The 14,849-nt window shown below is 41.4% G+C and overlaps 1 protein-coding gene across 3 annotated transcripts in view; it reads left to right on the forward strand.

The window, feature by feature from the left end:
• The window catches only part of LOC146855202 (glioma pathogenesis-related protein 1-like), a 403,498-nt gene that overhangs the window by 348,903 nt on the left and 39,746 nt on the right, over positions 1–14,849 (forward strand). For 2 of the 3 annotated variants that reach the window (XM_085652852.1, XM_085652850.1), the window contains 2 exons: positions 523–549; positions 634–1,288. In XM_085652852.1, the coding sequence (XP_085508978.1) occupies positions 523–549; positions 634–767 (161 nt within the window). In that variant the 3' untranslated portion in view covers positions 768–1,288. The remainder of the gene's footprint in view (positions 1–522; positions 550–633; positions 1,289–14,849) is intronic. The other variant, XM_085652851.1, reaches the window with a different exon arrangement.

Here is a 14,849-nt window from a genome sequence, read left to right on the forward strand (position 1 = left end):
AGATCAGGTGAGCAAGTAACCTGTAGCGTCTACACTTTTAACTTGAGGAGACAATGAGGTGGTGGGTAGGAGGAAGAAAGAGGAGCAGGTGGATTGAAATTGATTGGTAAGAAATTCGAAGGAAGTGGCTTGAGAGAAGGTATTCATTCGTACTTACTCTGCAGTGAAAGTAGCTCTGCACTACTCACTGTGTATGTCGAACAAGCAATAGTTCTCTACAGTAAATTTTGGACTTACCTTACTAATATGATTGATGGTGTTTAAGAATGATCATGGAATTCATGACCCTTTTCTATTCCACTATATTATTTTTATCAGTTAGGTATGTGTCAGTGAGCAATAATTCTCTTCAAATACATCTAGGATAGAAAAGTACTTCAAGGTGTGTATTCTAAGGATAACCGCCTATGTTATGTATTAGGAATGTTCTGCATATACGCAAACAAAATGTTTTACTTCTGTAGTGCTGGATTGAAATAATTACAAAAGTAATCACATCACATTCTATTCTTGTTCCTCTAGGCAATGGTGAACGCGATAAAGTCGTAGGTATGATTTACTAGGCATCTCTTTTTTTTCTTCCTTTTCTTAAATTAAATTAAGTCTGAACCTATTTTATTCTCTTATTTTCAGAAAACGATAAGTGGTCTCCGGATTGGGAATATGAAGTCGCTTGCACAACAAATTGTGTTATTGCTTTAGTTATCCATCTTGTAGCCATTGCCTTTACCTTTATTGTTGACTACATTCTTCAAAAGGTTTCATAAGGAATACTGCAGTACAAAAAATGGAGTCAAGAATTCACAACTAATCGACAGTTGCATTGTGAGGACAAAAACCATGAATCTACAGTGCCCAATGAGTCTGCCATACTCCCATTGATGGCTATGTGTTTATCACTGTGAACAAATAAAGCATGTTTTGTTATTTTTAATTAAAAAGTGTTGAAGCCCACTTATTTGAGTATTTTCTTTTAAACTAATAAATGCACAATAAGTTCACATTAACTATTTCTTGCTCTAGAATTTAACGAAGCTTACATGTAAACCGAACAGATATCTGATTAAATGCAAATCGCTAATGAGGTTCACATTTTCAGTTTCAGAATATACAAACCTGGGGGGTGTCGTCTGACGCCGGGAAAGATGGCGGCTGCTTAACGTTTCTCCGCTCGGATGCTCGAAGAATTCCACACGGACATGTTTCGTCTGTGCACTAACAACGGCAGAAACACAAGGACTGTGCTCGTGAATGCCTATGGACTACTATGATACCTTTTATTACCATGGTAAGCCAGTATAATGCATTATTTTATTCAAAATGTGCGGTGTGTCTCCATGACTGGATTATCGACCGCTATTTTGTTTCTCCTGACGTCCGCAATGCGTTATCAGCAATGCTGCGTTTTATCGCACCTGGCAGAGTTATATTGGGAGTTCACTCCTTAATGGATCCTTGCTTAATTTTTGTTGCTTATAATAGGTTTATTGCCTCTTGAACTCCCAGTTGCTCCTCGCAGCTGTGGTAAGTCCACAGACTACCTTCATTTTTCTTAAATATGCGGCGCGTCTCCGTGACCGGATTCGCGACCGCCATTTTACTTCCTGTCATATGCAAAGCATTGTTGGCACCGCTGCATTCTCACTCCTGATTGAGGCATTTTATATTTTCTTATTTTTTCAACAATGGCAACCAACTTTTGACCTTTTCTTATGTCTTCTCATTTTTTGGGAATAAAAGATCCTTCAGCAACAGTTATTCTTTCATCTACGCTACTAATTTAATGACATTGTGTGTGCAATTGCTTTACTTACTATGCACAGCTTTCCCCTTCGACTGTAACTCACATGTCTATGGGGAGAATTAAATCTGGCAGAGGTGCAACCTCTTCATCTATTCCATCTCCACAACCCAAATCCAATACAATTCAGACCTCAAACCCTTTTTCAGTACTGCAATCTGACATGGAGGATTCTGATCAAGGCATACCTTCCCATTTTACAGACGTAACGACCACTTTGCCCTCTTGTACTACTCCTCTCTCGCAATCCTCCTCATTAAATGGAAAAAAAACATTTCTAAAGTACCTACCTCCTCCATTTTAACATCTATTAAAAGAATTTAAAAAGACCCTCCTTCTCCGGCCGCTTCTCTACCGCCAACCTCTTTAGAATTGCTCTTAGACGAGATCAGAGCTCCCAAACCTCATAAGGAGTAAACAAATATCCGACTGCAAGCCCTAGAGGATAAATGATAACAAAATTAATGTGATGGTACACCAAATTGAATCTTTACAAATATCCTCTCAACAAGTTCCTCCTATGATATCGGAAATTTTACAATTACAGAAACAAGTGGAAAATCTCGAACAGAAACAGACGTAATAACCTTCGTATCTACGGTTTGGCGGAACGATTGGAATGATCCAATCCTATCTCTTTTTTTCAATATTTTTACTACAGATCCTCGAATTTTCAGACTCTCCAATGTTAAACATATAACGAGCACACAGACTTGGTCGTTCTCCTCAGAAAATTATCCATCCAGCGTAAACCTAGAGGTGTGATATTATATTTTTTAGAATATACATTCTTGCTGAAAGTCCTACAAGCTGCTAAAATCAAACGTTGTATCTCATGGCAAGGTTCCCAACTTTTCTTCTCACAAGCCTATGCGAAAGTCACGGCAGACAGAAAGGAAAGTTTCTTAGCCATGCATCCAGCGTGACGTAATTTGAATGCCAGATTCGTTCTAATCCACCACTGTCTTTTCAAAGTGACTTACAAAAATAAAACAACAACCTACGAAGATCCAGCATTGCTTCAACAATTTCTTGATGATTGCAGAGGAGATTCCATGAGTTGGCAGGATCGTCTTCGGCTTGAAGTTTTTCTTTTCTCTTATCAAAACAAGTTATAATTTTACAGTGTTCATATAATATATATTCTGATTAGTTAATATCCTTATGTTTTCTTCTACCAGATGCTATCTTCCTGCTCCACCCATTGTTGTATAGTCCGTTACTTATCCACTGACTTATCGTGACTGGCTGTTCCTCTTCCCCATATGGCCTCAACAGCCTCCACCCATGTTTGAGTCTTCGGTATGTTTTATTGTTGTTTTTTCTATCCTTTCTCCCTATCTTCTCTTCTTTCTTTTCTCCTACCCTTTCTCTCTCTTGTATTTTCTCTTCTTCTCCTCCTTTTTCTTCCATCTCACTTCCTCTCATTTATATATCGCTTCCTTGCTGATGGTATGCTTGTTTTTCATGTATCTAGAAATTGCAAGTTCTCTATTATATTTAGTTTTTGCTGTAGTAATATACAATGTTTTATTCATATTTTATACAGTTGATTAATGATGTTACGTGTTATTTCATGAAATGTTAAAGGTTTGGGTACGCCTATTAAAAGGCAAAGGGTTCTTACTCACTTATCTACTCTTAAATCGGATATTGTATTTTTACAAGAATCCCACTTAGTTACATCGGAAGTTCTCAAACTTAAACAGTGGGTAGGTAATGTCTTTTCCTCTCCAGGTACTTCCAAAAGAAATGGGACTGTGACTCTTTGTCATAAGAGACTTAATGTATCGTTTTTATCTCAAGACTCCGATGATGAAGGTCGTTGGTTTATTCTTCATCTTAAAGTCAATAACGTACCTATTACTTTGTTTAATGTTTATGTCCCTACTAAACCTGATAGTAATTTTTGGCCACATATTTCTTCTCTTTTGATGTCTATTTCTACACCATATGATATTTTCGGCGGTGATTGTAACTTAATTGTTGGCCCTTACATTGACCATATCTCCAAATCACCTTTTGTTTCTTCTCCAATGCATCAACAATTTACTACCCTGATTTCCCATAGATCTCTTGTTGACTCTTGAAGATTTTGTAATCCACAACTTCGTGAATACACCTTTTTCTCTCCCACTCATCTCTCACAATCACGCATTGATTATTTATTTGTCTCTAAATCACTAACTTAATCCATACTACGGGCAGATATTGGTTCTATGTTGATCTCAGACCATGCTCCCATGATGTTAGATTTGGAATTACTTCCAATTAATATCACAAATAAAAGATGGCGATTCAATACTTCTTTATTAGCTGACCAAATTTTCACTTCCTCTTTTGAAGAATTAATTCCTGACTTCTTTAAACGTAATATATCTTCGGTTTCTTCCTTTTCTACTGTCTGGGATGCTTTCAAAGTCTCATCTAGAGATGTAATTATTTCATATGGTACACGCAAAAAACATCAAAACTCCCAAAAATCAAATTAAATCCTTAAAAATATTAAATTCCTAGAGTTTCTCTATACAGTAATTAACTCTCAGACTGATCTTAATAACCTTATTAAAGAGAAATTTAAATATAATAAAATATCCTCAGAAAATGCTTCTGCTTATCTCCTACGAGGTAGCGCTCGTTACTATGGCGGCCAAAATAAAGCAGGGAAACTACTTGCCTCATATCTTAAAATTAAGCAAGAATGTAATAACATTGATTATGTTTTAAATTCTAACTTCTCCAGTAACCAAACATTTAGAAATTTTGGAAGAATTTAAGAAATACTACCCTTCTCTTTATACTCCTGAAACTGTTCCAGATTCTACTGACATACAAAATTATCTTACTTCAATAGATAAACAATTTCCATTGAACACTGATTTTCTCGTCACTAGAATGGGATATCCCTACAAAATGTATTTCCCATGCTTTAAAGCTTCTCAAAACTGGGAAAGCACCTGGTCCAAGTGGATTGCCTGTCGCATTTTATTCCTATTTTTCCAAATCTCTTCTTCCTCATCTTCTTTCTCTTTTTTCGCACTTCATTTCCTATAACGCTTCCAGTGGTTCCTTTCAAGATGCTCTTATTTGCCCAATCCCTAAGGAAGGAATTTATTTATTTATTTATTTATAAGTTTTATATAGCGCTAGCTCCACCCGGGGGTATCAGAGCGCTTACATTTGCATAAAAATTATTTAGGACAAAACAGAGCAAATAGTTAAAATAGTGAGGCAATTATACATGAAGGAATAGAAGACTCAGTTGAGCTCATGCCGATAATAATAGTAAGGGGAGCAAAAGGGTAGGTTCAGTGGATAAAAAAGCGTCTGGAGGGATAGGGTATGTGAGAAGGCGATGGAGGGGAGAAATTAGGATAGGAAGAGAGAGGTAGGGTGGAGAGGAGTGGGGGCTGTAGAAGTGGGAGAGGCGAAGGGGAGAGCGGTAGTGTCAAAGGGAGGAAGGGGTGGGTAGCACAATAATAGTAGGAGAGGAATTAAGTACCCCAGTATTGATTGAGCAAGTGTATTTTAAGGTCTTTTTTGAAACTGATATAGGAGGGGGTAGAACGGAGAGCTTTGGGGAGGGCATTCCAGAGGCTGGGGGCTTTTCCAGAGAAGGAGCGTGCCTGCGAGGCTTTTTTCTTTAGTAGCAGGGGGACGAGAAGAAGTGCGTTTGAGCTTCTCAATGTCCGGGAGCATCCTGCTTTAGTGAGTTTATTGGAGAGGTAACTTGGTGTCTTTTGATAGAGGGCTTTGTGTGTAATGCAGGCAATTTTATATGAGGATCGGCCCTCAATGGGAAGCCATTTGAGTTCTTTGAGGGCAGGAGAGATGTGTTCAGAACGTTTACAGTCGGTTGTTAGTCTGGCCGCTAAGTGGAGGACAGATTTGAGGGGGGCAAGGTGAACTTTGGGTGTTCCAGAGAGTAGAGCGTTTCCGTAGTTGCTCTTAGTCTAGAACCTCTTTTAAAGTCCATTATTTGTAAGGAACAGCCTGGCTTCGTTAAACGGCGAAATATCGCAGATAACACCAGAACGTTCTTTAATATATTACATAAATCCAATCAATCTTCCCATTCACTTGCAGCTATCTCCCTAGACGCGGAAAAAGCTTTTGACCATATGGATTGGTCATTTATTTTCCATACATTATCCTGGTTTGGCTTTGGTCCCAAATTTGTTTCTTATATTTCCTTGTTATATACCTCTCCCAAAGCTTCTATTTTTGCCAATGGTTCCATTTCTAATTCCTTTGCCTTACGGGGAGATGTTTGTCAAGGGTATCCCCTTCCCCTCTTTTATTTATTCTTGCTCTAGAACCCTTTCTTGCTAAAAATAAACAAATTCCAAAAATACATGGCTTCCAACATGATAATCTACATGTTAAAATGAGTGTCTATGCTGAAAATATTTTATTATATATATCTAAACCAGAACAATCTATCCCAGATTTTATTGCTGAGGTCAATGCTTTCTCTTTAATTTGTGGATATAAACTGAATCACGATAAATGCAAAATTCTCCCTCTTAGTATTTTATGTTTTAAACAAGACTTTGTCTCCACTAATTTCTCATGGAACCCCCACATAATTAAATATCTAGGTCTCTGGTTTGCCCATTCCATCAAACAAACTCCATCTCTAAACATGACTGACGTCTTATCCACAATATCCTCGTCTATTTCTAAATGGCATCCTCTTTTTTATCTTTGTGGGGTAGATTGGACACTATTAAAATGATGCTTGCCCCTGTTTTACTCTCTGCTACCCCTCTCTGCTACCCCTCTCAGCTTTCCTTCTTTCGTTTTCAAAAACATTAATTCTATGTTATCCACCTTTTTATGGAATAAAAAGAAATCTTGCATATCCCTAATCATGCTCAAATGCCCTAAAAGACAAGGTGGAGTCAATTTCCCTGACTTCCAACTTTACCACAACGCTTTTCTTCTCAAACAACAATTCTATATCCTTAAATCAATCCAATATTAACTCATCTCCATTATGGAAAGACATTGAACTTTTTTCTTGTCTCCCTTCTCTTTTGCTGAATTTCTTACTTTCACTCACAAGACTCAATTTCTGTCTTCACCTATTCTTAAAACTTTCCACAAGTTGTTTCACTCTTTTTTTATTTCGCACCTCTCAAGTAGAGATCAATTTCTTAATTGCTCCATCTGGCATAATCGCCTTCTTAAAATTAATAACAAACCCATTTTTTGGAAAGAATGGCGAGATAAAGGGCTACTTTGGATCCATCAACTTTATTCAAATGATACCTTTCTTACTTTTCCTGATGCCCAATCTCTATACAAATTACCAAAATCTTTCTTTACCAAATTTAAAATATTGATTCAAATTCTTCTTCCTTATCTTCAATATCTTAAATACCATTTCCCATACTTCTTCAACATAATATTTTTCATACTCAACCTAATGCTTTGTCTATATACAAATCTCTTAATGCGCCTCCCGATTGTAGAACTAAGACTAACATAGAACTTCAGTGGGAACGTGATTTTCATAAAACATGGTCCACTACTTTTTGGGATAAAATTGGCTAAAAATACATAAATCTTCAAGATCAGCAAGTGCGACTCAAACACTTTTTTTAAATATATAACAGACTTATATTTACCCAAGATTCTTTACATAAATGTAATCCCACATCTTCTCCAAATTGTTGGTCATGCCACGCTCCTCACGCTAACCTGTACCACATGCTTTTCTCTTGTCCTTTCACTCATCAATTTTGGTTGAAGGTATGGTCTCAGATCAATATAATTTTCCATACTCACTTTTCTTTTTCACCTGTCGACATTTTTTAGGCTCATTATCTGAACATTGGCACTCCCTCTCTTATAACATGGATGTTGTTGATTTATTAATTGCAATTGCTTTCCAACAAGTAACAAAAAATTGGAAACAATACTTACAACTTTCTTTTCAGGCTTGGTGGTATAGTGTTTGCTATAACCATCGACTGGATCATGCATATGTTTCACCTATGTCCTTACTCCTAAAAAGAGAACAAGTTTGGTCCCCTGTAACTATCTACTTAGACACATCTGCACTAAAATCTGCCCGACATCACCCCCTTTTGGAAGAAGTCCCCAAACCACCATAAAATGTCTTTATCTATTATTTTATGTACCTAATTATTTATTCATTTTATAATTTTTCTCCCCCTTTTTCCTCCTTTAAATATATTACAGCTGTTATTCCCTATAATGTTACTTACAATGTTAATATATTTTTATATTGTATTGAACTCTCTTGTATTTCTATTGCATAATTACTATGAGAATACTATACCTTTCCCCTCTTTTTTCTCTTTCTTTCCTATCTATAGTTATAACCCTTTTTCTAAAATGCAACTACTTTCATCCTTCATACCCTTTCCCCTTTTTCCTATTATATATATATATTTTTTTTTATTCTGTTTATTATTTTTCAACCAAACAATGACATCCAGTGCATCATTACAATCAGTAATTAGTACATTGCTAGCACGTATAATTCTCCAGCAGTGATAGCATTAGTCCATATCACATAACATATCTGGGCATTTCACTGTGTTTGCAGAACATAAAGAGGCAGAGGAAATTGCATCCGGCATTATACTTCAGTCTCTTAAATAAACTATGCTCCCATTTCATCATTACCGTATAAGTGTTCATGTACATGATGATGTGAACTCTGTTAAAATGCAACATGCCTATTACGGACGTGGCATCCCTGTGGTGCACTTCAGAGAACCTTTAAACCATGTATGTATACACCAGACCTTCGCATCTTCAAAAGGATGTGGACACCTGTTTAGTGCGATGCTTATACCGCTAATGAGCTGCGCTGCTATGATGTACTGGCCTGGTACTTCCCCAGTCCCCTCTTTACCTTTGGTACCCACAGCCCTTGTCCGGATGAGGTCTCCCTCCCTCCTTCAAGGCAAGTATTGAGACCACACCAATTTTTTACATTAGGGGTTGTAACCCCCCGACCGTATTTATTGCAAAATTAAAAAACATTATTAACATTATATACAATTACGCAGAAAGGCCAAATACATTGTTAGACAGATGAGGTCACATGGCTATCCTTAACTCTAACACACACGACACTCCTACCGTAAATCTAACAATGCATATATTCACTTTCTGCGTGTCCCCTCTAGAACCTACGGCAAGGTCAATGACTGGCAGCCTCCAGATCCCAGCAAACTAGCAAACTACGAGAAATTACTTCGCCGGAGTTGGCTTGCCCCCGGTCCCCCCCCTACGCCCTGTGCCTTAAACTCCATAACGGGGGCTGCAGCAATTCTGCATACTTGCGCCCTGATGTGCATGCGCGTGTGGGGGTGGCCACAGGCCCACTGGAAAGAGTGACTCCCCCGGCCCCCACACCCCGACACCCTACCTACCGGCTGTCACTGCCCCTGGAGTTACATGGTTCTGACCGCTAAGGACCGAAGACTATGCTTACCAATCATGACCTTACTGCCACAGGACAGCATAGTTGCCCGACTATCTGTGCTCCCCCTCAGCCCACTAGGAAGGTCATGCCCTGTAACTCGCCTGCTCCGGGACTCAACTACAACCCTTCGTCCCAGGCGAGCCGGGTCGTTACCCCCTAGGTGCATGTCCATGTAACTATACTCTTGTTCCCAAATTACGCACCATGGCCTCGGGAAACTGCAAGCAAACATGAAAATAGCGCATCCGTCAGTGTACTGCCCTACTGACAGGCTAAAAACTTACACTACTGTGCATGATATTATGTACCAGTGCACTGATGCAAAACTTCTCCCTGAGTCACAGGGTAAAGAAGCTTGCAATTCACGTGAAACAGAACCAATGGGCTACTGCATGCGCAGCCTCACATAGTGCTTACAGCACAGCTGGTTAGTGCTCCTGGCCTTTGGATAAAAGATGCAGTTTGTGTTCCAGGCCAAATGCACACCTCATGAGACTGTACCCACACCCTCAGCCCAGGCTGCATAGGTATGATACTGTGTGCCACCACATACGTGTCTAGTGCGAAAAGGTGTACAAAACCCAGGGTGCATTGGTGTTGTATGCTACGACCTAGGCATCTAATGCCGTAATGCACCCAAGCATATGTACCTTGACACAAACACGGACATCCACTGCATAAATGTTCGGGCACAGGGCGCTGAGGTACCGTGTGGCACCATACTTTAATAGTATAAGTATACGAGCGCAAGGGGGTGACGAAACCCAGGCATATAAAGCTTAATTGCCTCCCCCTACAAGCACAAAAGGCGCATAGGTACAGTGTGATACAACACAGACCTCCCAATGTCTATGCAGGGGGCCGCAATACTGTGTGAAATCCATAACTCATCTGAAGTGTATGCGCATAAGGTGCATAGGTACTGTTTGACATTACCAGCTTCCAATGTATACGTGTACCTGTGATGGGTGCATTGCTACTACTTGCAACAGACCCCTAAGTCATATTCATATTTGTAATAGCCCCCGCGTGCCTATTGCCTTCTTGAAGGTGTGACCACGAAGCCCACTTTTTAACAAGCAGGAATATGTTCGCCCTCACATGGCTTTGTTTGTGGAACTACAAGAATAACGGGTAATAATACCGTATATATACACACCTTGCTGGCTGACCCGAAACAGGTCTTTCACAATTGTACATTGACAGACTTTCACTTCTGGTCGCTTTAGCATAGCCTTTGTTCCCTAAGGAGCAATGCCTGTGGCGTTCAGTGAGAGCGCCTAGCATAGCGCCATTTGCACTAGGTGTGGTACAATGAAAAGCCTAACCAATTCAGAGTTGCATTTACCTGATGCACATTGAAATCAGACTGTCAGTTCCGACCACCTAGCATAGCCTCAGTTCCCTTACATAAGGAACAATGTGTGTGACTTTAAATGAGAACACCTAGCATAGCACCAGTTGTATTTACCTAAGGGACATTGAACTCATACTTTCAATTCTGACTGCTTTAGCATCGCCTCAGTTTCATTACATAAGGAACATTGTATGTGACTCACTGAGCGCCTAGCGCCATTTCCATTAAGTGTGAAACATAGAAAATCATATTACCAATTAAACGCACCTAGCATAGCCCCCGTTGCTTTTACCTGAGGAACATTGAAATTGCACTATCAATTCTGACCGCTTAGCATAACCTCAGTCCCCATACATAAGGAAAATTGCATGTGAACTTCAGTGAGAGCGCCTATCAGACTATCAATGAGAGCGCATAGCATATCCAGTTGTATGACATGAAGAACATTGAAATCAGATTTTTAGAGAGACTTAGAGAGCGCTAAGCATAATACCAGTTTCATTACATGAGGAATACTGTCAACGCACTTTCGAATGAGAGCGCTTAGCGTACTACTAATTGCTAACCTGCGGAACATTGAAATCAGACTTTCAAATGAGAGTGCTTAGTGTATCACCAGTTGCATTATCTGCTGAACATTGAACCCTGGCCATGATTGGCTGGAATCCATTCGCGCCCCATGCAAAACTGGGGCCAGAGCTGTCGGCGAGAGAGAGTTGTTAGTTTTAAATGCCGCTGATGTAAAATTCCCCGGCCCTAACGAAATGCTCTGATGTACAATAAATTAGGCCTATTTAACGCGCCCTATTATTAAGCTTCCAACCCGCATCTTCAGCAAGCTGCTACAGAGAAATGAAAAAACGGTACTGAGCCTTTACCCAACGCTGTATGCTGGGGTAGTTGGAACTAAAAAACGGGAATTACGAGTAAGACATGACTCCCTCTGTTCACAGTTGACCCCTTCCGGAAGTTGTTTGGCATTGTTGATGATCCTAGGAGGCCTGTCACCGGTTGGAACTCTGATGCAGCCATGTTACCCTCTACTAAAAACCCTTTGATATCCATCTTTGGGAGTTTTGCCACCTTACACAAACATGCCATTACAGAGCTCTCGAACACCAGAGGGCATCCTGGCGGTGAATTGCAGAGGTTTATTGTTACCCAACTCAATGGAGCCTCCGAAGGAAAAAGGCTGAATGCTACCCACCGAGATCTGACCTGGGACCAAGAGGTCAAACACAGGCCCCCATAGTGGACACAATAGTTTCCCACGCCACCACTAATATCACTGTATGTCCCCTGCCAAACCATTGTTAGACTATCCATAGGCTGACCTTATTGCTTGTTGATAAATTCCCTATGTCATAAACACTCCAACCGAGTGTTACACAAAAATTTCACTGACACGTCGCGTACTCATGTTATGCGCACATCATTGGTATCCCTAGGCCGATCACTTCTGCGATGCGCTACCCCAGAACAATATGAACAGTACTGTATGTTGACAACCCCGCTGGCCCTCACATGCCAGCCCCCATTATTTCTATCCCGTTCACTGCCCTTGAGGGTACCTGGAGCCTGCCTTATATGTAAGGAAAAATGGAAGGTGTGGGCATATGCACTATTAGCATTTCCAGTGGTGGTAAAGTGGCGCAAACCTATAGCCAACCGAAACGGGGTCAGAAAATGTGGGGCAAAGCAGTACATAACATATGCCACTCATGGTAAACCAAACATTGTCACAGTTCATACAGAGGGCAGATGCACTATTAGTACCGATCAGTAGTGGTAAAGTGGCCAAAACAAGCGTAACACAGTCATAAACCACAGTACTTATGCTATACAATGGAGGAGGTATTTTTCAAAATGATGATTATTGCTGAATAACTGCCGCCCTCCACCTACACGTGTTTCTTTCTTCCTACCATCCCCTACATTAAACAGAAACTTCCCCCCCCCCCCATAGATAGATGAATGCCCATGGGCCACTTAAACAGCGGGGTAGCATATATGGGTAATACATGTACATAAACAGCTGTAGTAGGACGCTATGACCTACACAACTAATGAATGGATGTATGCCCTGAAGTGAAAGGATGTGAAATCCCTACACATGACATTTCCTCTGCACGTAAGACTGGCCCCAAACCCCTATGTGTTGGTTCAGAAGAGATAGTGCCGGTTTTCAACTTAAAACTGAAATGCTTTCCATGAATAGAAAGAAGATTTTGATTCGTATGGTTAACAGGTGTTCCTGTATACAGCGCTTGGGCAGGTCAATCCTTGTGCTTAGGGCTTCAATGAAGCATCGTGCGATGTAGACCTAGGATTATTTATTAATCAATGCACCACCAGGAGCATGATGAGAGCGTTAACAACCCCCGATAATATTTTAAAAGAATCTAATGGGTAGCATTCCCATAGCAATTCTAATTCGACTCATTCCAGGCAGGCCTACCCCATGGACAGATTGGCCAGCGAGACAAACATCCAACCTGCACCCCATGCAGCCACACCTAGTCATTACAGGTTGGATGGAGCTACCTCACTGTCATGTCTTATCACTCCGTTTACATCACACAAGGCAGACTACTCCAGCGTCAGCGCGCAGGTTGAACATGGTTGGAGAAACCCGCCTGTGCGGCACTATGTAGACTCTATCATGGCACCGAGGGCAATCTGAGCATAGCAAATGCCTTGTGCCTATTTATACATGGAAAAAACCCTGGACAGCCTTTCGCTAGAACATTACTATGCCCATTTTCCCAGGCCCTTCAGGGCAGAGCCGAAAGAGTGACACTACCAAGAATCAGTGACTGTATTACTCCCCTCGAGCATAGAGTTCTCCAGATAAACAAATTACCCCTGCAGTTCCCTCAAACCACATTATACAAACACGTGCTAACCATCTACCCTAAACATACTCACGAGATCACTGGATCTTGTTTCCCCATTTATCTATGAACACTCGACAACACCCGCTTAGAGGGAAAACTTCGGTGATACAGCACAGCACCTGCCCCCCCTCCCACACTCCGCAAGGGAAAACTCCCATCTTTCCGTCAAAGTATCAATACAAGGCATTGAGGCGGAGGGTAATCTGGGACAGGAATAGATCAGGACAAGGGGAATGTCGGGGAGAGAAACCAGGTATAAAATCATGAAACATGACGAAATATGCCATAAAGGCCCTCCGTTTTGTTTGAGTACAAGTATAGAATATTAAACCCACCTAATACGGGTAACGGAAGCGCAATGTATACCCATGTTACCCTGTCTATGCTCATCTCACATTTTAGGAGCAGGTGGCGCTAGAAAACACAGCATCCAGTGCTTCGTTGAATAGCTGGACTATCAAGGATGCAGATAGTCACGGCATCCTTCTCACAGGACGTAACGGGGTCGGCAAGAGGTGCAATGACCCGGCCCTCACAAGCCCGATAGGCCGCGGGACCCCAATTACCAGGCTATCACACTGCGGCGCCTGAACAGCGGTCCTATCTAGCCGTTAGAATGTGGTAAACCTGCGATAAATTCAGCCGCAAACTAGCTGGGCAGTCTTCCCCACACACTCCAAGGCCACAGCACAATATACCACAGCACAGCATTGGCTACCGTCCTATCAGATTGTGCCCCCGCAAGCACAATATTGAAAGACCAGGGATTGAACACCTAATCTTCAGAGTAAGAGTCTAAGACCTTAACCATTAGGCCAGAGTGCTTCTTGCGTGTAGAACAGGGAGCACAGGCACGCCAAGACCATTTAACTTCACCCAAACATGCTCGGGAGAAAGGGACAGGCCTCCCCACCCACCATGGCGCACGACTTCCCTCACAGCCAGCGCGCATTTACTTAACGGCTGCTTTAATATATATATACAGTGCGAACTCGACCCGAAGGTATTGGAGCGCTTTACTAGATACCAGTTGTGTTACACAAGGACATATTCATTTTTGGGTAGGCACGGCCCAGCATCCCATGATGCTGAGCCAACACAGAGGCTTGAACCCGGTTCCCCAGCGCCCAAAGTCAGCAGCGCTGGCCTTAAGGCCACATCCTCTACTTATCGTCACTGTGCCCCTGCCGCCGAGCACCATCGGATCCTGCAGCTGCCCGTGCTCCTCCGCTGCCCAGCCGATAGCGCTCCAAGAACCACTTCCACAGCCTCTGCTGCCGAGCACCATCGAATCCTGCAGCTCCTCCGCAGCCCTCTGCTCGAAGC

This window comes from Triturus cristatus, chromosome 4_1, assembly GCF_964204655.1.
Source record: "Triturus cristatus chromosome 4_1, aTriCri1.1, whole genome shotgun sequence".
In the NCBI taxonomy this organism is placed as follows: Eukaryota; Metazoa; Chordata; class Amphibia; order Caudata; family Salamandridae; genus Triturus; species Triturus cristatus.